This window comes from Pelophylax lessonae (genome assembly GCF_965119305.1).
Source record: "Pelophylax lessonae genome assembly, chromosome: 3".
NCBI lineage: Eukaryota > Metazoa > Chordata > Amphibia > Anura > Ranidae > Pelophylax > Pelophylax lessonae.
In genome coordinates, this window is record NC_138770.1 from 433,582,206 (window position 1) to 433,608,596 (window position 26,391).

Sequence of the window (26,391 nt, forward strand, 5' to 3'; positions counted from 1 at the left end):
TCGAAAATCATTATGCAGAGCATTTTTTTTTTTTTTTGTGGGCCAGTGGCGCAGGACAACAGTCAATCAACCAGCATTTTTTGAAGGTGCTCAGCAATGAAAGGCTCCATATAGCTTCCATGACAGGTATCCTTTGGGGTAAACTTTACTCAAGAGATAAAAGGGCATTTCCATTACTTGCCTCCCACTATAAAAGACTAGTTGCCTGTCTGTTATATAAAGCCACCAGCTTTAGTACCTTCTAAAGCTGGCCTTACACTGATTAAATTCTGGCTGTTTTCTGCTCACTTTTGTTGAAGGAACAATTCTTGGCTGAACAGCAGCTACATTGAAATCAGATGTAGGCACTGTTCAGGTATCCTGATATCTGGATGTGTCAGCTGTCAGAATACAGTAGTGGTTCTCCAGATACCTCTACCCACATTGTTTGGCTTGGATGAGGGAATCAAGCAAAATCTTACGCTGGCCATAGACAGTTCGAATCTCTCACGGCTTAGCAGGGAGCATCCCAGATTCAAACACTGTATGGGTAGACTGTACCCAAGTTGATAAATCGATCAACTTGGGTAAACCAGCCTGTCAGATTTTTCATGTGATTGTCCCCAGTGGCTATAGCTGCTAGCAATAATCTGTGTGTTCTCCTGACCGGGACAGCTCCCCCCGATGGGGGAACGCAATAACTCCTCTGGAGGTTGCTCGATTTCCCCCATCAACACAGTCATTGTTGATGGAGAAAAATCGAGCAATTTTTTTTCGGTTGCAGGAAAAAAAACAAAAAATCGCACCATCTATGGTATGGTCAGCTTTACTCATCTAGAACAAAATATTAAAATCGGGAAAGTCAGGAATCTTTATGTGCATACTTGTTTTTTGTTTGTAGCTCAGAGTATTGAAACAAAAGGATCAATGGTTAAACCAGGATTTACAGAAATAGTCAGCAATGGAAGCCTCTCTGTTGATCTCAGGAAGAGTGAGGACCATTTGGTGATATATTTCAGCCTTGTATACATCAAAGCACTTTATTGCTACAAAATACTTTTCATTTCCATTCCCATTGTCCCTTCTTCATTCCAGTGTACAAAACCATATATGTGTTTTAACATTTTATTGCAAACCCTTGGGTTTGGTCACAGAAAGGTACATTTCCTCTCATTATAGTACATTGGCATTCTGTGGTAAGTACATCCATCAGTTTAAATATACAGCTCTAGTATATATACACAATATATACAAAGATGGTCAGGAATGTCAAAAAATAAATCATAAATAATGTACATTTAAACCACATATTACAGCTTCAAATAACTAAATGTGGGGCATTTTGGTCCATAAAACCCATTTCTAAAAATAGAAATCTTTGAATAGCAGCAATGCTTTACTTCAAGCATTTTAAACCAAAAAAGGTCATTGCAAGCCCATGGCAATACACTTAGTTAGTACTATCCAAAAAAAAAAAAAAAAAAAAAATGTACATTAAACTTCACTTCCACATATGGAAGAAAAAAGGTACAATGCCCCAGAATTAGTGTCACATTAAGGTGTGAAAATCACAGTTCTACTGCGATTGAAAATCACACTCATACCATTGTTCACTTGCGAAAGCAGAGTCCACCAGCCAAGAAATTTCATCTCATCTGAACAGTTCTCAAGCTATTCTGGACCTCTGATTGAGAAAGGCACGTTGCAAAATGAAAACAAACCAGACTAAAACTTCAGATGTTCTTCCACCTCGAAGACTCTTCATGAAACTCTCTCGGTCTGCTCATAATGTCTGGAATCTGCAGTCTCACTGGTTAGAGCTGGTTCTTCATAAAACCAGCCCCCTCACAGCTGAAGGCCATGCCTGTAATAAAGTCACTTATTGTCCCTCGTTGACTAAGCTCCACTGTGCGTTCTTCCAGAAAAACTGGTCATGTTGAAATTAAGGCTGTGATGCTGTCATGAAGGATGTGCAACTTTTGTGACTTGACTAAGAAGATGTGACCACATGGTGACGGAAGCCTTTCTCAAAGGAACGAATCCATGGGTGGGGCATAGGAGAAGCCCATAAAAGCCTCTGCTGCCTCTTTAATGCTGGCTGTTATTAGAATGCTGTCTGGTGACTGGCCAATGGAATTGGGAACCGGTTCTTCTGTGAATTCAGGATCAAAGTGTTGCAAATCGCTTGGGCCACTCTATTGAAAAGGAAGGTAAACAAAAACAATTTAGGACCATGAACTTGCAAATGAAGGCTAAACTTCCCAATTATGCTACCTCAGCAAACGAAACTGCTAACAAATAAGGTCATGCTCTCAGATTGGCAGTCTGTCACCGTGTTTTATCAAGTTACAGATTAGTGCTGAGACTCTATTTATACATATGAATCCTGCATGACTGCACTAATGTCCTAAATCAGGGGTCCTCAAACTATGGCCCTCCAGCTGTTGCGGAACTACAAATCCCATGAGGCATTGTAAAACTCTGACAATCACAGACATGACAAGGCATGATGGGAATTGTAGTTCCTGAACAACTGGAGGGCCATAGTTTGAAGACCCCTGTCCTAAATCATTCTCATTCAAGACACAAGTGGGGGAGATTCACTAAAACTGGAGCACTCAGGCTCTGGTGCAGCTTTGCATGGTAGCCAATGAGCTTCACAATTGAGCTTGTTCAATTAGGCTTTGACAATAAAACCTAGAAGCTGATTGGTTTCTATGCACAGCTACACCAGATTTTGCACATCAATCCCAATGTGATATTTACAAGCAAGTGAACTAATTAAACTGCAAGTCGAATGTCTTCCAACATTAAAAATAGCCTGGCATTAAGGCACAGCTGCTTAATACTTACCACATTTGGGTTAAAAGGAGGAGTAATCTTCTTATTGATGAGATCATCCCAATTAATTGGAGAGAAAAAGATGTGGTTCTTAATCTCCATCTGTCAGAAAAGGAGGAATAGGATTAGACCAATCAAAAGTAATTATGCAGACATGATCTTTGAGCGTCAGAGCAGCATGGGAATTTTGTACATGGAATCTATACTTACAAAGTCATTCTTGGCACCGAGTCTTTTAGTGCGATCTTTCTGCAGTAAGCCCTCCAGAAGATTCCTGGCCGAGTTGGTTATGTTTGGTTTCAGCTGCAGGGGCTTATTCAGGATGTTGTCATACATCTCAGCTGTGTTACGGCTGTAAAACGGTGGCTGTGGGAGGAAAAACAAGCCATTTGTTAGATTTGTGAACATACATCTTCACCATTACTACCCAAAAAAGGCAGTGAGGTTGATTTACTAAAACTGGAGAGTGCAAAATCTGGTGCATCTGTGCATGGTAGCCAATCGGCTTCTAACTTCAGCTTGTTCGATTAGGCTTTGACAAAAAAAAAAAACCTGGAAACTGATTGGTTTCTATACAGAGCTGCACCAGATTTTGCACTCTCCGGTTTTACTAAATGAGTGTGAATTATAAATGATTTCGATGCTACTTACCAGGCCATAAAGCATTTCGTACAGTACTGCTCCTAAGCACCACCAGTCAACTGTTCTGTCATAAGGCTGTTTGTGAAGAACCTCTGGTGCTAGATACTGTAAATGGAATAAAAATGATTAGATGAGTCACATTCTGAAGTACAGCAATAAAAAAAAAGTTACACAATATTAGGAGAAAAAAAAGCAAAAAAATTAAAATAAAGGCAAACATACCTCTGGAGTGCCACAGAAAGTAGAAGTTGTGCCATTGGGCTCAATGTTCTCCTTGCAAAGTCCAAAATCAGTTAAGATAATGTGACCCTGTGAATCCAGTAATATGTTCTCAGGCTTCAAGTCTCTGCAAAGAAAAAGCAAATAAGATAAGACATTGCTCAATGCCTACACACTAGACAGTGCTCGATGCAATTGACATATGGAGTCATCTGGATTAAGGAAAGGCAACTGACCTGTAAACAATATTCAGAGAATGTAGGTATCCCAGTGCACTGGCTATTTCAGCTGCATAAAACCGAGCTCGTGGTTCCAGGAAGCAACGTTCTCTTTGTAGATGGTAGAATAACTAAAAAGAGAAAATATAAATAAAGATTAGAAAAGACGCTCAAGCAGCTGCACTTACACAATTGACGTGTGCTGGTATGAAAAGCTAGAAGACAATGGCTGGAAGTTGCTGGCTGCAGCAGCCTGAACCTTGGCAGCCCATAGGGAAATGCTAAATCTAGTAACTTTCCACCCTTCAGAAGTATTTTCCCATAGTGAAAGAAAAAAAAGACAATGCTACAGCTAGCTGAAACAGGAAAAAAAAAGTATGCTGGATGGAACTCCTGCTTACCTCTCCACCATTGATGTAATCCAAAATGAAGTATAATCGGCTGGCCGTCTGGAAGGAGAAGTGAAGCCCGACCAGGAAAGGGTGCTTGACGTTTTTTAATAGCACGTTGCGTTCTGACATTATGTGTTTTTCCTGAAGATATAAAAAAAAAAGAGAAAAAGCACATCAAACTACTGACAAACCAGAGGCACTACCATCACAGAAGAAAAATAAAATACTAATAAAATGCTTATATATATATATATATATAAAAAATATATATATATACACATATATATATATATATATATATATATAAATAAATAATAATAAAATAAATATATATATATATATATATATATATATATATATATATATATATATATATATATGTATATATAATTATTTTTTAAAGAAAAATAATAATAATAAAATAAATATTTCCTGCCTATAAGAAGCAACCAGTTTATTTTTTTCTTCTCCAAAACAGGTTTAAAAGAATAAAACAAACATTGTGATTGGTTGCTATGTACAAGAAGATTTTATTTTTCCTATAACACTCATAATACATCAACCCATATTTCACAACGGATTATAGGCTCATATCCTTGGTTTCCCTAGCAGCACACTGTTTGTAATAACTTTTCATCATTCTCAAGAGCACAGAGTTCATAATTCCAGACTGACCAGTATGAGTCACACTGAAGCAAGTAAACACAAGTCATAATTACCTCTTTTTTCTTAAGGATGGCTTTCTTCTGTAAAACTTTAACCGCGTAGAATTTTTCATCGGCTTTGTGCCTTGCCAGGAGCACTTTTCCGAAGCTGCCCTTCCCGATGATTTTCAGAAACTGGAAGTCGGATGGCTTGGCATGAGGATTGGATGATGGACCAAGGTTGATCTGTTGTGATGGGCTAGGCTGAAAGGAAAAATGATCTTACTTAGTATATGGCAAGTTATCCATATAATGTATTTAAAAAAAAAAATCTAGCAACTTAGAAGCCTATAATCAAAGGTTATATGCATTTTTGGTATCTTACAAGCCTATAATTATTAGGGATATGCATTTGACAATTAGAGGACAAATCCTAAATCAAGCAATAGCTGCATGTGTAACTTTGGCTTCCCATTATTCTGAATGCATTGCATGGTAGGAGTGAATTAGCCCAGTTAGTTTCCCATTCGCACTAAGCCCCCATTTATACTTGAGTGTGAGCGCTTTCAGGCAAGTTAGGAGCATGTTTTGTTTTGTGTATTTGTACATGTGTTTTTTGGGGGAATTTTCAGACTTTTGTTTAAGCCAATAGAAAGCTAGTTGCTATTAGAAGAAAAGGCATTAGGTGCATTTTCAGGTGTTCCCATTGAAGTCTCCAGGCCAAAAAGGCAAAATCCTGCCCCAAGGAAGCTCATCTACTTTTTTTGAGTGAGAAAGCTTCAATCAATACAATTTATATATATATATATATATATATATATATATATATATATATATATATATATATGAATTCATTGAATATAATGGATATAATTCCCCCTCCCTTTAGATTGTAAGCTCCATCAGCAGGGCCCTCCTATTCCTTCTGTATTAAATTGTATTGTAATTGTACTGTCCACCCTCTACATTGTAAAGCGCTGTGTAAACTGTTGGCACTATATAAATTGTGTATAATAATAATATTAATAATAATATAATTTGCATTCTAAAGATGAGTGTTGAAAATACATAATATGTTCCTGAACCCCAACATAGACTTTTATCAATCCCTGTGATGCTATGTATGAACCCACAAAGGGAAAAATGGGACTTTGATACCAAAAAAAGCAATATAAGAAGACATAAATACTTGTCTTAGCCCTTGTTCACATTAAAATTGTGCGACTTCATCTGAAATCGCATGATTTCAACCCACATGTCAGTGTGGTGTCATGCACAGATGCCTATGCAAGTTATTATTATTATTATTTCAGGTACTTATATAGCGCTGTCAATTTACGCAGCGCTTTACATATACATTGCACATTCACATCAGTCCCTGCCCTCAAGGAGCTTACAATCTAAGGTTTAATCTAGGTTAATCTAAGGCACCCGCAATTTCCAAAAGTAGTGCAGGAACTACTTTTTTAAATTGATGCAGCACCGCATCGATTTGAACATGGCCATTGCCAACAATAGGGTGCGACTTGTCATGCAATTTGACCGGTCAAATTGCATGACAAGTCATTACAATGTGAACAAGGGCTAAAAGTACAACATTTTATTTGAAAAATATAAAAAAAAAAAAAAAAAACCCCAGAAGAGTGGGGTTTATATAGTACCACCTAAAAATGATCAAGTACAGAACTAAAGAAGCTAAAACTATATATGACACAAGTTGAGCACTAGAGTTTAAATTGCTCCAGTGCGAATGGATTGCAAACTGCACTCAGCATACATCATTTCTACATGGCATGCATTCTAATGTTGCGTTTTGCAGCATGAAAACGGACACGGGTTAAACAGTGAATAACAGAAGCAGCATAGATACTTACAGGGGGTGAGGGATTGCCGTTTAACAGTTCTGGCTCTGTAGGTTGTGAAATATTCAGGATGGATTGCACTTCATTACTGCAATAAAAGAAGAATCTTATGAGCAAACACCACTTTGGCCACTAGGAGGCAGTGCCACACATACAATTCTGGCTCTATAGGATACTATGAATGGAAGAAAAGTATTCTCTGCCTTCTGATCAGCCTCACATCATTGCATTTCGGGAGTGCTACAAAAATCCAAGGACTGCTCTAGTTATAAAGCTCACTACGCACGTTACAATCTGACTGTACAATTTAGATCTACCAATATGGTGCCAATTGATTGGATAGATTAGGTAGGTCCTCATAGACCATAGAATAGGTCCTCATAGACCATAGAATAGTCCTCATAGACCATAGATTGATTGGATGGTCAGATTGTAGCGTGTATGGTGAAGAATGATGGTTGCTATATAGAAAGCAGGCAGATTTTTTGCAGTCATGATTAAATACAGAGTTTCCCTAGGTGTAGATGATGAAGTTGGGTCTAAGGTAAGTAAGAATGTCCACTTACTGCTTGCAGGTGTAGGTGTTGGTGGAGATCTTCTGGATGAAGTCATTGAGGCCCATTCTCCTCTGTTTCATGAAAGCTGTAAGACATAAGAGATAGGTAGAAGCTGAGTACAGGTAGAAATGATGGTCCATCCAATGTCCTTCTCCTCTAGATCCCATACATATCCCAGCAGTGACTCCTGATCACTCACCGATCAGTAGGGCCACCATGCCCCTCATCTTGGAGTAGGTGAGTGTGCTAGGCACGTTGTCCGGGCTCTTTACTGTCATAGTGCTGTGTTAGATGGATAAATCCCTGTAGGAGATCGTACAATCCCAGAGCTCCGCTGATTATACCGTCCTTCTGGCTCTGTCTGCCTTTATATATGGGATAAGCCCGGGGGGCGGGGCTAGGAACACAATGAAACTAACTTGGCACGGGTTCAAAGCGCCCAGATCCAGCCGGGGTCAGTCAGCTGGAGCCGGGGCTGGGCACCGCCCCCTCGTTCGTCTGATGACGCCAAAAGGGGGCGGGGTGTGTGCGGCCTGGAGGGGAGAAGAAGAACTTCGTGTCCTCCGATGTGATCGGCCTGTGCCAAGAGGAAGGGAGGGAGGGGGGACCTATGTACAGTACAGACGGTGTGTGCAACCACAACGCCCAGCATGGCCTGCTTCATCGCACAAATACAACACGGACACTGCGGGCTACATAGACATTCACTCCTTCCCATACACATCACACATCGGCAGTGCACGGTGCCTGTCATATACATGGGACTGAGGCTGTGATCGCACACATAAAGGGGTGCAGGGCTGAGTTCTCATGGGACAGAGCTGTGATCGCACACATAAAGGGGTACAGGGCTGTGATCTCATAGGACAGGGGGGACAGGGCTGTGATCGCACAGATAAAGGGGTGCAGGGCTGAGTTCTCATGGGACAGAGCTGTGATCGCACACATAAAGGGGTACAGGGCTGTGATCTCATAGGACAGGGGGGACAGGGCTGTGATCGCACAGATAAAGGGGTGCAGGGCTGTGATCTCATGGGACAGAGCTGTGATCGCACACATAAAGGGGTACAGGGCTGTGATCTCATAGGACAGGGGGGACAGGGCTGTGATCGCACAGATAAAGGGGTACAGGGCTGTGATCTCATAGGACAGAGCTGTGATCGCACACATAAAGGGGTACAGGGCTGTGATCTCATAGGACAGGGGGGACAGGGCTGTGATCGCACACATAAAGGGGTACAGGGCTGTGATCTCATAGGACAGGGGGGACAGGGCTGTGATCGCACAGATAAAGGGGTGCAGGGCTGTGATCTCATAGGACAGGGGGGACAGGGCTGTGATCGCACACATAAAGGGGTACAGGGCTGTGATCTCATAGGACAGGGGGGACAGGGCTGTGATCGCACAGATAAAGGGGTGCAGGGCTGTGATCTCATAGGACAGGGGGGACAGGGCTGTGATCGCACAGATAAAGGGGTGCAGGGCTGTGATCTCATAGGACAGGGGGGACAGGGCTGTGATCGCACAGATAAAGGGGTGCAGGGCTGTGATCTCATAGGACAGGGGGGACAGGGCTGTGATCGCACAGATAAAGGGGTGCAGGGCTGAGTTCTCATGGGACAGAGCTGTGATCGCACACATAAAGGGGTGCAGGGCTGTGATCTCATGGGACAGGGCTGTGATCGCACAGATAAAGGGGTGCAGGGCTGTGATCTCTCAGGACAGGGGAGACAGGGCTGTGATCGCACAGATAAAGGGTTGCAGGGCTGAGTTCTCATAGGACAGGGGGGACAGGGCTGTGATCGCACAGATAAAGGGGTGCAGGGCTGTGATCTTATAGGACAGTGCTGTGATCTCATAGGACAGGGGGTACAGGGCTGTGATCACACAGATAAAGGGGTGCAGGGCTGTGATCTTATAGGACAGGGGTGCAGTGCTCTGATCTCATGGACATGGGGTACAGGGCTGTGATCACACAGATAAAGGGGTGAAGGGCTGTGATCTTACAGGACAGGGGGGACAGGGCTGTGATCTCATAGGACAGGGGGTACAGAACTGTGATCCTATAGGACAGGGGTTACAGGGCTGTGATCACACAGATAAATGGGTGCAGGGCTGTGATCTCATTGAACAAATGTGCTGGGGTGGTGATCCTACAGATCAGGGGGTATATAATCATGCAGATCAGAAGGGACTGGGGCATGGATCACACCGATCCCATAGATTACAGGCTATAGAGGCTATATTCCAAAGATAGGGCGGTGCAGAGGCTGTGACTCCATAGATCAGAAAGAACTGGGGTAGTCACTTTACAGATCAGGGGGCACAGAGACTGTGGTCCTTTAGATCAGACGATATGTAATCCGGCATTTATAGGGGGCACAGAGCAGGGATCCCATTCCCATATATAAAGGGAGTATTGAGGTTGCAATCCCACAAATCAGGGGGTACAGGGCTGTGATTACACAGATCTGAAGGATTGGGGCATAGATCCCATATATCAGAAGGCTTGGGGCATAGATCCCATATATCAGAAGGATTGGGGCATGGATACCAAAGATCAGAAGGATTGGGGCATATATCCCATATATCAGAGGGGTTGGGGCATATATCAGAGGGACATTGGGGCATGGATCCCATAGATCAGAAGGGTTGGGGCATATATCCCATATATCAGAGGGACATTGGGGCATGGATCCCATAGATCAGAAGGATTGGGGCATGGATCCCAAAGATCAGAAGGATTGGGGAATAGATCCCATAGATCAGAAGGGATTGGTTGATGATCTCATTGATTCAGGGCTGTGATCTGTTAGATGAAAAGAAACCGGAGCAGTGATCCCACAAATTAGGAGGCACTGGGCTATGATGACAGATTACATGGAATTGGGGCGTGGATCCAGTAGATCAGAGGTATTGCCTAAGGCAGTAATCCGACACATCAGACGAAACTGGGCCAGGGATCTCACAAATCCGAGGGATCTCACAAATCCGAGGGATGATCACTTGTGCCTAGGATCCCCCTGTGTAATCTAAGTACAGAAGACATTCGGAGCTGAGCTGATGACAGTACACAGCATGTCACTGCTACACTCCATCATGACATGTAATAATAAGAGGGGATCCCTATCTGAGAGTCAGCTCACAGTAATGACATTTCCATCAGCAGTGTTCATGGAATGATGGATTTTATTATCCCTGAAATACAAGGAATCCATTGCTTTGCACCTATATTGAGCTGCATTAGCTGTTCTGCATGGAGCAGGTGTTTCTCCAACGCACTGGTGGGAGGCAATGACAACACACACAGCACATCCCACTCATTTTACTCATCTCCCCCCATAGCACATGTCACAGTGGGCAGAGGGAGTCCCTGTGGAGGTGTGTGGACAGGTGTGACAAGGAAAACAAAGCCAGGCATTCCCTGCTGAGCAGATCAGGCTGATCACCCACCCACCCAACCAGTCTGATGATTTCTATTACAAACATTCATTTCCTCTATGTTACTGGTTCTGGGGTCAATGGGCAGGGTTGGGTGACAGGGATGCAGCTACTATGGGGGGGGGGGGGGGGGGCAACACTGGAGCAACTGTGCATGGCAACCAATCAGTTTTTAGCTTCAGCTTTGAAAATGAAACATAGAAGCTGGTTGGTTACAATGACAAGCTGCTACAGTTTTGATAAACTCTTTAATACTTATTACCGCCTTCAATATACTTTATATATTAGATTTATTTATATACTGTACACTAATTATTGCTTCACTCTGCCCCCATGTAGAATGCCTGGACCTATAGATGTGTGCCTCTGCAATTTGTTTATTCTGATGTCCATCAAAAAGTGCAAAGTGTTTTGCAAAAATAAAATATGATAAAAAAACAAAATATCAATCAGCTGCTAAATGCATTATTATTGTGGTGTCCATAAAAAAACGCAAACAAATATTTAGCAAAAATAAAATCTGGTTAATAAAAAAAAAGGAAACATTCATCAGCTGCTCTTGATATATCCTCTAAATGTGGTGACCCTATAAACTCATATAAAGAGATAAAGCTGGTTTCCATAAAATCACCATGTCCCCTGTACTGAATCGGGTGACAATACAAAGATAAGGACACCCCCAGATCAGTTTGCATATCGCAGTGCCAACTGTCAGTTCGGACATGAATCGGATCTGACCCATGCGATCCGATTCTGGTGTGGACCCAAAAAGGGTCCTGTGCGACTTTGGCCCGAATGCGATGCAAATTCAGCCATACAATCTGTATGGCTGAATACGCAATGCACAGACATCACATGTGATTTGCAGAGCAGTGCGCTGCGAATTACATGCAATGTCTGACATCGCTGAAGTGTGAACCAGCACTTAAGATTTAACCTCATATTATATGCTTTTGGTAAATCTAAAGAGAAAATTGTATAATGTAGGACCAGCCTTGACACTGCACAACTTTTTCTGCTGTCACATTCAGCAATAGCACGTTCCCAGCACAAGGGGGCGCCCACAAGACACTCTTTGACATACCCAGACCCTACAGTCTATTATAGTACATACAGTATAGCTGTGTTCTGAAATGTACACTTTACATTTTTTTCGCTGACATTTCACTGTACTTATTAAACTAACCACAAAGTGACCGAGATTCCAAATGTTACATGTCAGAGGCTAGATGAGAAGTAAACTTTTTGTTTTCCTATTACTGTCCATGATCATGTATCCTACAGTTACAGTTACAAGTGAAAACATTGATACAAAGTCAAAGTGGCAACATAGTTTCCAAATAAGAAAAGATCAGCCAAAACAAATGAAACAAGAGCAGGAAACGAAATACTGTGTAAGTGATCTCCATCCCCCCTCCCTTCCTTTTGATGGAATGATAAATACCATCTATCAGCCACATTCAAAGTGAGCTGAGAATCCTCAGACAATACTAAGTCCATAAAGAGATTAAACACATCAGGCAGACAAGTTATTGACAGCCCCAGCATGATCAGCAGAAAACAATAGGACTTTCACTTGTTTACAATGTCCCAGATCTTCACACCTGATGCTATTCATGTATATGGTGATCACTCAGGGTGTATCTAAAGATGAGGAAAGCTTACCTTTCAGAGGAGACTTTTCTGTCTTAGTTCTCATGTTGGAATGCAGCGATGTAATAATAATCCAGAGTCAGATCTCACTCCACCCTCCTTACACTGCACAGGGAAAAGGGAGCCTCTCTATTGCAGCCTGCTACTTTATGAAGCCACAGGCACTCTGATTAGCATAGAGCAGATAAGAGTAGGGGGGGGGGGGACATTAGCTGCTAAGCTCTGCCCAGGATCACAGTCCAAATGACAGCAATCAACTGCTTCCAAAAGTCACCAAGGTGAGGGGTGACAACGTCTTCCAGAGACAAGGAAGGAAGCGCTCAGGGGGTCGCCTGTCTTCTTCTTCTTGCTGTGGCGCCTGACTGGGGTTGTCACATTGCCTTGTGTCATCTGCAGGAAAGTCCGCTTTGTTGAGACTTTTCTTCCTCCGGGCCGGATACCCAGAGGGTGGAGCAGGCGCCCCCTGTTCAGCCCTGCCACCTACTAAGCATTTCCTAACAGGAAAAATACCATTTCTTTCCCCTTCCTTAGCCAGTGATCCCATCTATGAAGAAAGCTCAATGAGCTGCAGATTGTTGGAGTCTGCTCCACTACTACAGGGTCAGCTCACACTTCTTCTATAGGTACACAAATCAACAGGAACAGTCTACATCACACTTTCTTTAACTTCTTAACACAGAGGAACCCCTAAAACAACTTTCAAGTAGCAGGGGACCCCTGATAATAATTATTATATTGATGGGTCGGGGGAATTAGGAGTGAATTTACTAAAATTGGAGAGTGCACAATCTGGTTCAGCTGTACATGGTAGCCAATCAGCTTCTAACTTCAGGTTGTTCGATTAGACTCCAGTCACACTGCTGCGACTTGGGATCCAAATTGTGAGACCCCAAGTCGCATGACATGTGAAATCCCATTTTAGTTAACAAGCTCTGTCTTAATTAGCACTACTAAAGTCAGCTTCTAACTTTAGGTTGTTCGATTAGGCTCCATTCACACTGCCGTGACTTGGGATCCGACTTGTGAGACTTCAAGTCGCATGACATGTGAAATCCCATTTTAGTTAATGAGAGCTGTCTTAAGTAGCACCACTAAAGTGGGCTTCTAACTTCAGGTTGTTCGCTTGGACTCCATTCACACTGCCGCGTCTTAGGATCCGACTTGTGAGATCCCAAGTCGCATGACATGTGAAATCCCATTTTAGTTAACAAGCGCTGTCTTAACCACTTTACGTCTGCCTGCGGTAATATTACAGCGGCAAAGTGGCTCGATATCATCTGACGACGCAGTACTACGTCGTCAAACACTCCCCTTTCTCGGCGGCGTGTGTGCGCCGCCGGAGGCTTGCTCCCGCTGTATTCAGTCACAGCGGGAGTCGGGCCAGGGGAGGAGCAGCGGCGATCGCCGCTGCTCTTCCCCGATCGTCGGGGATCTAGTGTGGAGATCCGCCCGCCTGTGTAAACACAAGCGTGCGGATCTCCATAGTGACAGGGAGTGACAGATCGGACTGTTCAGCATAGCTGGACATCCGATCTGTCCCTGTCTCACACAGTCACCTCCCCCCCACACGTCAGTAAGCACCAGGCATACATTAACCCCTCCCTCTTCAATAAAATTAACCCCTTCCCTGCCAGTGTCATTTTTACAGTAACAGTGAATATATATAGCACTGATTACTGCAGTAATGTCACTGGTACCCCCAAAAGTGTCAAAAATGTCAGTCAAGGGTCCGATCTGTCCGCCGCAATGTCGCAGTCCCGCAAAAAAAATCACAGATCGCCGCCATTACGCATTTAAAAAAAAAAAACACCAAAAATGACAGAAATCTTTCCTTTTGTTAGTAAACGCAATAACTTTTGCGCAAACCAATCAAAATACGCTTATTGTGAATTTTTTTTACCAAACATGGGTACCAGAAAACAAATTGGCCAAAAATTTAAAAAAATTTTGATTTTTACATTTTTTGGGGGGAATTTCATATAAAAAAATGTGAAAAATATTGTTGTTTTTTTCAAAATTTACGCTCTTTTTTTGTTTATAGCGCAAAAAGTAAAAATCGCACAGGTGATCAAATACCACCAAAAGAAAGTTCTGTTTGTGGGAAAAAAAAGGACATAAATTTTGTTTGGGTATGGCGTCGCACGACCGCGCAATTGTCAGTTAAAGTCGCACAGCGCTGAATCGCAAAAAGTGGCCCAGACGTAAGACAGCAAAATCCTCTAGTGGTAAAGTGGTTAATTAGCACTACTAAAGTCGGCTTCTAACTTTAGGTTGTTCAATTAGGCCCCATTCACACAGCCGCGACTTGGGATCTGACTTGTGAGACCCCAAGTCGCATGACATGTGAAATCCCATTTTAGTTAATGAGCGCTGTCTTAATAAGCACTACTAAAGTCGGCTTCTAACTTTAGGTTGTTCAATTAGGCTCCATTCACACTGCCGCGTCTTGGGATCCGACTTGTGAGACTCCAAGTCGCATGACATGTGAAATCCCATTTTAGCTAATAAAAGCTGTCTTAATTAGCACTACTGAAGTCGCTTTGACTTGAAAATGTCAGCGGTGACACCGATGTGCGTGCGCCTCTGCAGGGGCTTCATTCTAAGGTAAGTATTACATAATGAGCTAGAATGCGATGCCAGGCCACTTGCCCTCTACTTGGGACAGGTGCTTCTGACGTCACATGACGTCATGTGACATCAGAAGGGGTGGTGCCACTGGGTGACGTAGATGGGTGGCCCCTGCCCCTTGCCTATAAAAGAACTGTCAAAGCCGAAGATTGGGCATACGGCGGGTAGCCTCTTAGGAGGCAAAGCGTTTTTTAGTTTTTTCTATTTTTCCGGTCCAGTGGGCGTTGTGATCAACGATGGATTTACATTGAGAGATGCTTTTTTTTCTTTTCTTTTTTCTTTTAAATAAAGGACTTGTCAAAAATAGTTTCCTGTGGTTTTTACTTTTAATGTATCTGATACCCATTCACATGGGGGGGCAGTATCTGGGGGCCCCCTTGTTAAAGGGGGCTTTCAGGTTCCGATGAGCCCTCCCACCCGCAGACCCCCACTACCACAGCCCAGGGTTGTCAGGAAGAGGCCTTCATCCTCATCAAACCCCAAAGCACCCTCCCCAAGTTTAGGGCAAGTGGCCTAGTATGGTTCAGGAGGGGGGGGGAGCACTTGCTCATCCTCCCTTTCCTAGCCTGCCAGGCTGGGATAAGGGTCTAATATGGAATTTGGGGGAGAACCCCACGCTGTTGTTTTTTTTACATTTTGGCGTGGAGTTTCCCTTAAAATCTATACCAGACCCAAAGGGCCTCTGTGTAAGACCGGCCTTAGAGGAGCCTGTGACAATAGGCCTCAAGGCTTTGGGGGTACATTGTATGGTAATGCGCTTATAATTCAAGCTATCCCTAAACTGTTCCTGAACAATATAAGCTGCATACCGTATATACTCGTGTATAAGCCGAGTTTTTCAGCATGTTTTTTCATGCTGAAAAAGCCCCCCTCGGCTTATACTCGAGTCACTGGCTCACTTACTTTTTAAAAACGGCACCGCCCAGCGCCGACATGTCACTGCGCATGCGCCGCATGCCTGGGAATAGCCAAACATGTAGGAGCTTTCCTGAGCATCGGCGGCACATTTGCGGTGACGTGTTGGCGTCGGTCGGCGCCATTTTTAAATTGAAGGTGCCTCACCGAGAGGTAAGTGAGACTCCTCTGCAGCCCCTGCATTTCCTCATGCAGTGCTGCGGGCATGGTACAGGACATTCTCCTGTACCATGCCCGCAGCACTGCATCTCCTGTGCCATGCCCGTACCTACTGTGCAATGCCTGTACTTACTGTGCCATGCCTATACCATCACCTGTGCCATGCCTATATCATCACCTGTGCCATGCCTGTACCATCACCTGTGCCATGCCTATATCATCACCTGTGCCATGCCTGTACCATCACCTGTGCCATGCCTATACCATCACCTGTGCCATGACTGTACCATCACCTGTGCCATGACCTGTGCCATGCCTATACCATGATCTGTGCCATGCCTGTACCATGACCCGTGCCATGCCTGTACCATGACCTGTGCCATCTTCTGTACCATGCCTGAACCATCTCCTGCACCATGCCTGCAGCCCCTGTTTTGTGTCTTGTGGTGGTCCAGTTGGGTCCAGTAGCTGCTGCATTTCCCACCCTAGGCTTATACTCGAGTCAATACGTTTTCCCACTTTTTTTGTGGTAAAATTAGGGGCCTCGGCTTATATTCGGGTCGGCTTATACTCGAGTATATACGGTATTTTAAAATTATTTTTACGAGTGCTATGTGAATGGGAACACAAAACAAACATATAGTGGGTTGGGAGGGTTCCCAAATCTGAAAATAGTGGATAAGTGGATATAAGTGGATATACACTTAAACCTAAAATAAACTAAGACACATGCTTGTCAGCTGAAATGGTAGAAAAGTAAAATGATTGTATGTATATGGGCTATTCTGCTGTATGCAGATGATCTGTGGAGGAGAATTATTTGCCTGGGGTTGGAATTTTTTGCCCATTTGCTTTTTTCCCCTAAATAAACCCAGTGCCACAGAAGTCTTTGCAGGCAACAAAGATGCATGCTCATGCTAATGTCACAATTGTTCAAAGAAGTAATTGTTCAGGAGTAGTATCCTCTGATTGCCAACGATTTTGCAAACATTTTAACAAATTTGAATGGTAGCCTGTTTGGGAAGAACACAAGGTACTGCAGTTGTGTTCTTTCTAAACAGTCTACCAATATAAAATTGTTACAAAAACAAGCACATTTCCCCCCAGGGAATTAAAAGGCAATGACTCTGTTATGTATAAAAAGCATACCAAAAGTTTATTTCACAAATAAATAGAATGGCATGTTAAAAGACCGGGTGGTAATTACAATATATATAATGCCACATATTGGAGAGAAATACCCAGATAGGCAACGCAACCGAGAACGGTAAGAAAGTATGTACCGCTCCTGTAGTGCGCCCTTTAAACGCAACACCCAAACGGTTTTGAGGTCATATCCTTCAAAACTGGTAAAGGCAGATAAAAAATGGAAAGGATAACCGCGCTAAGTAAAGAAGTAAAGAACGAAGCAGCAGCTTCAAGTGTGACAACACCAAAACTGTAAATAAATTATAATAAGCTGCGCTAAAAATATTATTACGTGCTATGATCACACATGTGTGTATAAAGTCCCAATAGTCTCTAGATACAAATGTATTCCTTATTGTACAAAGATCTTCGACTGCTATAGGGCCTCCTCTGGTGATTCAATCTGCTTACCAGATATTGGTGAATGAATAAAACCAAATTAATGCAGCGCTAGCAACAAATTACTACAAAAAATTACAAATTATTTAAATTGAAACCAATCTATATCATGTGAATACAATATGTAATAATAAAATATATTAATCACATTAAAGTGCATAAATTCCTATAAAAATATTTTAAAGTGCATATTTAAACTAAAATATAAACATTCAAAATGTGAGATTTAAAGTGCAAAAATGGTGGAATAAAGTCCTTATTGATGATCCAAAAAGGTGCCAAAGTGCCAAGTAAATAAAGGTGCTTGTGAGGTGAAGGTGCCCTCTTGGTTCCCCACTCACCGGAATTAGATAGTATAAAAGCCCTTGGTTTTATTGCACATTTGCCCAGGATCAGATATGGAATTCCTCCGATGTGTCCTCCGTATGGAAATCGTTCCCGATAACACCATTAAAAGAAAAGAGGGCCATACATCGTGAAGTACGTAGGTATAATTTTATTCCCCAAAATACGATTGAATACTTACAAGATCAAAGGATAAAAAATGGCATATAGCATACAAAGCAAGTGGCGCCGCTCTTGGCGTGCGTTCCACATACAGGAAGTTCCCGACCGGAAATGACGTTACGTCCGCAACCGGAAGTGCGTCAACGCGTTTCGCCGTCACACACAGCGTCTTCAAAGGACTTGCTTTGTATGCTATATGCCATTTTTTATCCTTTGATCTTGTAAGTATTCAATCGTATTTTGGGGAATAAAATTATACCTACGTACTTCACGATGTATGGCCCTCTTTTCTTTTAATGGTGTTATCGGGAACGATTTCCATACGGAGGACACATCGGAGGAATTCCATATCTGATCCTGGGCAAATGTGCAATAAAACCAAGGGCTTTTATACTATCTAATTCCGGTGAGTGGGGAACCAAGAGGGCACCTTCACCTCACAAGCACCTTTATTTACTTGGCACTTTGGCACCTTTTTGGATCATCAATAAGGACTTTATTCCACCATTTTTGCACTTTAAATCTCACATTTTGAATGTTTATATTTTAGTTTAAATATGCACTTTAAAATATTTTTATAGGAATTTATGCACTTTAATGTGATTAATATATTTTATTATTACATATTGTATTCACATGATATAGATTGGTTTCAATTTAAATAATTTGTAATTTTTTGTAGTAATTTGTTGCTAGCGCTGCATTAATTTGGTTTTATTCATTTATTCTAAGAATTTCTTAGTGTTGCAGCAGCTGCACACCTTCACAGTTTTTTCACAGAATAACACATCACTACTGTGTAGCGCGGGTTTAAATTTGTTTTTTCAGATATTGGTGAATAATGAGCCAATTTCAAAGGTTTATTCCCGATAACACCGGAATGACTCTCTCGTTTGAGGTGATCCGCTGTATTCCCAAGAACGTAGGACCTCAACCGGTATTGGATCATACATGTGAAAAAAGAAAGGGTCCCATAGCGTAATACTGATACAATGTATATACAAAGACACGGAGCCCAAAGGTGCAAGTGTAAATATTATATTATAATCACACCCAAAAATGTGACAAGACCAAAAAGGAATGCCGCAGAAAAGTACACCGAATAGCCCACCACCAAGTGTACCAACTGCTTACCAGATCTATATGATAATTAGCCAAAATATATCATATGGGGAATTCAATATCAGGATGATACACAAAAAAATAGTCCAGGCGCCGATCCTATAGAAATGTCCCTAGGTGATGATGGAACCGAACAATGCGGTGGCATGTAAATGACCAATAGGCTGTGACGTGCCAAGGCTGCCAAACCCTAAACATGGGATGAAGTCATGAATTGGCAATACTGGAAATCACTGGTGAGCGCCACCCTTCTTTTCCAGTATTGCCAATATCAGGATGATGACCACCACCGATAGCACGAACTGCTTACCAGAATCAATTTATAAAACAGCAGAAAAGAAAATATATATGGACCATCCAGAAAGTGAGCCGGACTACATCAAATAGTAAACAATGACCATCACCCAATAATACCAACCGCTTACCAGATGCCAGTATATATATATAGCCAATCAGAGGGAGATGACTCCAGATCAAGAATAGTCCAATGTTCAGAACCCAATGTTCAAATGTCTCCAAAGATGATAGATAGAGATCTCACAGGATGGGCATCGATCCCCAGATCACATATGTAAATAAATGTACAAACACCACAAGGCATAAAACTGTTAGGTTTAATAGTATTAAAATAAAGAATAAAACTCACACAGTATCAATGAATGGAGAGAGTAAATGTAGCAAGCCGCCGGCCGTTCGGCTCTTTCGCCCGTCCTAGTCTCGTTCCGATGACGTCAGCACGCCGCGACCGACGTACGTTTCGTCAGAGCCTGAACCTGTCATTATAAAAGGTGGCAAGTAGGCTATCGTTACCTTCTTCTGAAAATATCTAATTACCCAGCCAGAGTTGGGTTATGGCAGATTGGGGCCCTTGGCAAAGTAGGATCCTCTCCATCTCTTTGACTGACATTGATAAAGAATGTAATAGGCACAGAGCAGATGCTCTATCTGCACTGTCCATACTGTCATTGCCCCATCTGACACCAACTGCCTAAAAGTACAACCTACCTTTGTGAAGTGACAGGTAGGTGCACAGCTTTGGCCAAATGTGCTATTTCCTTACTTTATCAAAGTATCATAAGAGCTGTAGCTGAGCTCCTTACACTCCTGCTTAAGTTGCCTTATAGATGATCCTGCTCCGTACCTGGCTGGGTCCTTTACATTTCAAAACAGACCAGGAATAAGTATGTTGGGAATGAAGAAAAGAAAAATCACAGTAGAGAATTTTACTGAGGGGCCAGAGGCTTCAACACATTCCCGTCCTTCCCTAGAGGCTATAGTCAGTCCCGTCACCTGTTTCTTCCTGCTACCGAACAGTCAGTTCACATTGTTAAGCATTATATCTAACACAGTCTTTTACCATAGGTGGCGTTCTGGTCTTTTTTTAATCTTTTATAAAAAGAACTGTACAAAGGTGTAGTTATTTACATTGCAGGCATTTACATTGCTGTGATTTTTGCAGAAAGATTAGACTGCATAGCAATCTGTGAACTCAATGATCTCCAGAACAAACTCACTGAACTCTAGCGTGCAGCTTAGGCTATCGACCCTCAGTTTAAACACCGTGACCAGACAGAGAAGGACTTTTGTGTTTTTAGTTTTGTAAGGCCTGGGTCTTTTCTGATGTTGCCATTGATTCGTGTGTTTACATTGAATTTATTAAACTACAGAAATGCACATTCTCCTTGCAAAGACAATGACAGAAAAGAATGCATTGGGGTGAAAGAATGTTTGTTTTTTTTGGACCCGATGAAAGAGCAGAAAAGGATTCCTTGCAAGAATAATGCAAAAACATTCTGCACATAGTATGATGACAGTCATCAACTTCTGGTCCCTGGCTCTTTATGCTGAAAAGTAAGATTACATGTTTGTAAGGGCCTGGACAAGGGGTGGGCAGGAGGGAGGATTGCCCTGGGCGCAATGGTTTATTGCAGAGATGGGGGGGCGCCTTGACCCTAACCCTAAGGGAAGGGGGGGTGCAGTTTGGCATCCTTGCCCTGGGCACTGGATGACCTTGTCCCAGCACTGGTCACAAGTAATTGAAAATACTGCAATCTCTATCCATAAACTACCAGAAAAGAAAGATGATCAACAATGTTACTATGTAATCAGGGCAGTGCCGGGAGCAGACGGCACCCAAGGCAGCCATCCCCTACCACTGCAGCAAAACAGATGCCTGTAGCAATAGCATAGCCTGTGTGTGTGCATAGCCACACACACACACCACACATATATATAGTTTGGACACTACAGCCTCAGTGCCACTCTAACCATGCCATGCATGAACTGGCTCACTTGGCCTCCTGGGAGGCAGGACCCTGTCTGCCATCCATTCACTTGTGGGTGGGGGCAGTGTGGTGCGATGGCGGGAACACACACCCAGTCCAGATGCAGTTGAAAAACTTGTATTGAAGTCAAAGTACAACAGTTCACAACAAGGAGGCCCAACTGGGAAACACTCACAGATGACAGCAGCGTGTAGCGGAGCAGGTTTCAGCATCTGTCTCAAGGGGTGGAATGCAGCCTGGCCAGTCTGAGCCCAAGTGGGGAGGTTTCCAGGAGAGGTGAACCCCTACACTTTCCCTCCTTCTGGAACCTTTTCCTACCACTAATACTGTCCCTGACAGACAGGTGATCTGTCCCTACACTACCCACAGGCTAAAATGCGCTCACAACCCAGGAGCCAGGAGCCAGGATCCCTAATAGACTCTGCCACACATAAGATGGCTCCCAGAGTCACATGGGCGGTCAGCATCCAACCAGATCACTGCCCCAGTGACCAAGGAAACCATAGAGGAACTATGTTCCTCTTGACTTCCTCTCCCTCTGCAATGCCACTGAGGTTGAGCGCCAACTACAGATAAGAAAGTGGACCGCACCTGCCTACATATTTTTCAACAGTGGTAGTTGTTTAATGGCTACATCTTTTGATATATGCAGTCATCCTAAGATCATTTCCTTGTGAACTGGGTGTTTAGCGTGATTTGAGTTCCAAAGGTTGTCTATATTATTATTATACAGGATTTATATAGCGCCAACAGTTTGTGCAACACTTTACAATATAAAGGGAGACAATGCAGCAACAATACAATTCAATACAAGAGGGTTAGGAGGGTCCTGCTCCTGTGAGCTTACAATTTAATAGGGAGGCTTCAGTCAGTGAAATCGGGCATTGATTTCCCCAGCTGACCACTATTATTTAAATTAATTAGGGCACATCGGCCTAGTGCATTATCCTCTATGTAAAAATCTTTTTTGAATAAAAAATATACTCACAAACAAAGGCTTGACATAGGCATATTACCTCAGAATGGCTGTAATGCCCACAGTATCACATCATAGATGAAACGCCCAAAGTGACTGACTAACGCATTTTGAGGTCCTGCCTCTTCTTCAGAGCCAATGAAACCTGCAAGAATGCTATATTTTCCCTGCACATGATTGGGTATTCTTTTCAAAGTCAAGCTTTCCTCATTTACTAAGTCCTGGGGCAACTGTACTTGCAGAGTGCAACTGCACTTTGCAAAGTGCACAGTTACATAGTTACATAGTTAGTGAGGTTGAAAAAAGACAACAGTCCATCCAGTTCAACCTATGATGTGTTTTTCCCTTTAGTATATCAACTCCTTCCAATATTTCCTGAACAATGTATAATGTTGGATCTTAGAAGTTTGAGTATATGAAATTTACACATATGCAAACATGTGCATATCTTTGGCATGTTATCTGGCCTGTGCTTGAGCCAAACGTTGGTCCAGCAGTTTAAAATGGTTCTAAAGGAAGACAATTTTTTACCTTAATGCATGCTCTGCATTAAGGTAAAAAAATTCTGCATGCAACTCCACAGCCCACCCCTATACTAAACTTGATCCAGCGATGTGCCTGAGAGCAGCATCTCTCGCCTCTCTTTCTTTCCTTACTGGACATAGAGGCATCAGTGGGAGCCAGTGGCTCCTGCGTCTATCAATCACAGCCAGGGAGGAGGGAGTGGCGGGCAGGGCTGTCCTGCGCTGTGCATGTCAATAGCCATATGAGTACTATGTATCCACAAAAATAAAGCTTTGGATACTTTTGAGGAATCCTTGGTGTTCTGACATTTCTTCACTCTGCATATTAATGGACATAAAGAGCGGGGCTCAGGAACAAGCATGCACGAGTGTCCCCAGCGCAAGTATGTTGGCACTTGGCGGGGTGGAGCAGCCAGGGGACCTCAGAAGAAGAGGATCGGGCTGCTCTGTGCAAAACTATTGCACAGAGCAAGTAAGTTTAGCATGTTTGTTATTTTAATGGAAAAAAAAATGGAGCATTAATAATTATCAATACATGCATAGTAAGCTATACAGCCTGCCTGTGGGAAGCATTTCCTGAATTTGTCAGCAGAGGTGAATAGACCATTTAAGATAGCAGTATAAGAAACACCCATCATATGACTGCATCAGCTCAGCTATTTATTCTTCACTTAAAGAATAATTCACAAAACAAAAATGGAAAATACAGTAAACCCCCCTCCATTGCGGGGGTTACGTTCCGGACCCAGCCGCGAAAAGTGAAAATCCGCGAAATAGAAAAACCCTATTAAAATGCATTGTAGGCATGTTTTTTTACTGTCACTGTACGTGTAAAAGCATTTTAAGGTCTTTAACCACCTCCCACCCGGGCCATTGTAAATATACAGCCGGGTGGGAGCTTCCTCCTTCTGATCGGACGTTCCGAAACGTCCTTCAGAAGGAGAGTGAGCAACAAGCCTCGGCAGGAGGGCCCTGTGATTGGCCCTCCTGATCACATGACGACTGTGTCTAATCACAGCCATCATGTAATGTCAATACAGCCGTTGTAACGGTTTCGATCTCTTCTCCTCCTGACAGATCCTGTCAGTGAGGAGAAGAAGAAAGGATCAATTCTGCAGCAGGGGTGATCAGTGAGTATTTCTAATTACTCACTGATCACAGGGGGGGTCTGTGCTGGTAATCAGATGATTGATTACCAGTGCAGCCCTGGGGGGAGGGGGTGCCACTAGAGCCACCAGGGATGCCCACCCATGACCACCAGGGATGCCCACCATGGCCACCAGGGATGGCAAACAGGGCCTGCCAGTGGTGCCCCCCTATTAGTGCTGCCCACCAATGCCATCTATCAGTGCTGCCCACCAGTGTCCGTTATTGCCATCTATCAGTGCCGCCCACCAGTGCCCATTATTGCCCACCAGTGCAGCCTATCAGTGCCCATCAGTGCCCCCCATCAGTGCCCATCAGTGCCGCCTATCAGTGCCCATCAGTGCCCATCAGTGCCGCCGATCAGTGCCCATCAGTGCTGCCTATCAGTGCCCATCAGCGCTGCCTATCAGTGCCCATCAGTGCTGCATATCAGTGCTACCTATCAGTGCCCATCAGTGCTGCATATCAGTGCCACCCCATCAGTGTCACCCCATCAGTGCCACCCCATCAGTGTCTCCTCATCAGTGCCTGTCAGTGCGGCGTCATCAGTGCTCATCAGTGCAGGAAAAAACATCTATTTACAAAATTTTATAACCTAAACAAAAAAACTTTTTTTTTTTTAAAACTTTTCTGTCTTTTTTTATTTGTGCACCAAAAAAGAAAAAACCTGGCGGTGATCAAATACCACCATAAGAAAGCTATTTGTGGGGAAAAAATGACACAAATTTGGCTTAGGTACAGTGTTGCATGACCGCGCAATTGTCATTTAAAATGCAACAGCGCTAAAAGCTGAAAATTGGTCTGGGAAGGAAGGGGGTTTAAGTGCCCAGTATTGAGGTGGTTAAACACACTTTTAAAACAATAGAAACTAATTTAAACACATAAAATATACTGAGAGACATAGCAAGAGCTATGGAAAACACAAAAATATTTCATGTTTAATGATTTATATATTAAAAAAAACCGCAACATACCGGGACCGCAAAAACTGAACCGCGATGGAGCGGGGGTTTACTGTATTGCATTTTACCAGTCCTTAGATGTAATGGCTTCTTTGTTTTTTTGGGTTTTTTTTCAGGCTAAAAATATTTTCAGCAAGTACAGAATATTTCTGTTAATCTTTCCAGAAATACTGGGGTAAATTTACTAAAACTGGTCCACACAGAATCTGGTGCAGCTGTGCATGGTAGCCAATCAATTTCGAACCTCAGTTTGTTCAATTAGACGTTGTCAATAAAACCTGCAAGCTGATTGGTTTCTTTGCAGAAGTGAGCCTGATTTTGCACTCTCTAGCTTTAGTAAATAAACCCCACTGTGTCCTAATCAAAGCAAAGGAAAAGCAAATATTGTCTGAATACAAGAAGCATGTATGCTCTTCCTAGGATCTTGGTGTGCTTTGTGTATTTCTTCCAGATCTTTGCAGAATTCTACTGTGAAACTTTGCTTCTGTGCAGAAGTATCCCATATAAAAACTGGTCACTGCTGATCTCTCTCCTTTTGCAGGGTGACTGGTTTTGCCTCCGACCCCTCCTGTAGCTTTCGGCAGACAGCCTGTTTACGGACAGAGCCTGCTGGGCTACAATTTAATATCTGGGTTTGCAAAGGCATGCAGGAAAACCCGCATCCAATTCGCACTAGTGTGAAACCGGCCTTAAAAATTGAATTGAATATGTCTGCTGAATGTCTACAATTTGTTATATAAAAAAAATAATCAAAAAGGTTTCTTATACAGACCTGGGGCTAAGCTCAGAAGAAGCTAATCTATTTATGATTTGTATTGTTTGAAATAACAACAAAAAATACATACTAGTGTGTTATTCACCCATATTCTGCCATATGCTAGTATTCATTACATTTACTAACAAAGGTGACTGACTTCCAGGTCTCTGACTTTGGCTTTCTGATATGCATTGGCCACTCAGGGCAGCAATTGTGCGGCGCTTTTATTTTCAGAGTTCACGTGCTATTGGCCTTTGGATAAGTTCATTGCTCTAGGATTTGCTTAAATATACAATACAAACAGATCCCTGCACTTTCCATGCAGAGTGAAGCTTATTCGCGGAATCTGGTTGTAGTATAGTGAGTGTTGTCAAA

General features: G+C 42.8%; 1 protein-coding gene across 2 annotated transcripts; it reads right to left on the reverse strand.

Moving 5' to 3' along the window:
* Nucleotides 1-1,175: 1,175 nt before the first annotated feature.
* On the reverse strand, nucleotides 1,176-12,615 carry SGK1 (serum/glucocorticoid regulated kinase 1). 2 transcript variants are annotated; one of them, XM_082249710.1, is made up of 11 exons: nucleotides 12,461-12,615; nucleotides 7,364-7,439; nucleotides 6,810-6,885; nucleotides 5,011-5,199; nucleotides 4,301-4,432; nucleotides 3,918-4,030; nucleotides 3,685-3,808; nucleotides 3,472-3,567; nucleotides 3,031-3,186; nucleotides 2,833-2,922; nucleotides 1,176-2,174 (listed from the first exon to the last, which is right to left on the reverse strand). In XM_082249710.1, the coding sequence occupies exons 1-11, from the start codon at nucleotides 12,492-12,494 to the stop codon at nucleotides 2,007-2,009; spliced, it is 1,254 nt and encodes a 417-aa protein (XP_082105836.1). In that variant the 5' UTR covers nucleotides 12,495-12,615; the 3' UTR covers nucleotides 1,176-2,006. The 2 variants fall into 2 exon arrangements, with proteins under 2 accessions (XP_082105836.1, XP_082105835.1); XM_082249709.1 differs by lacking the exon at nucleotides 12,461-12,615 and adding an exon at nucleotides 7,554-7,709.
* Nucleotides 12,616-26,391: the final 13,776 nt, after the last annotated feature.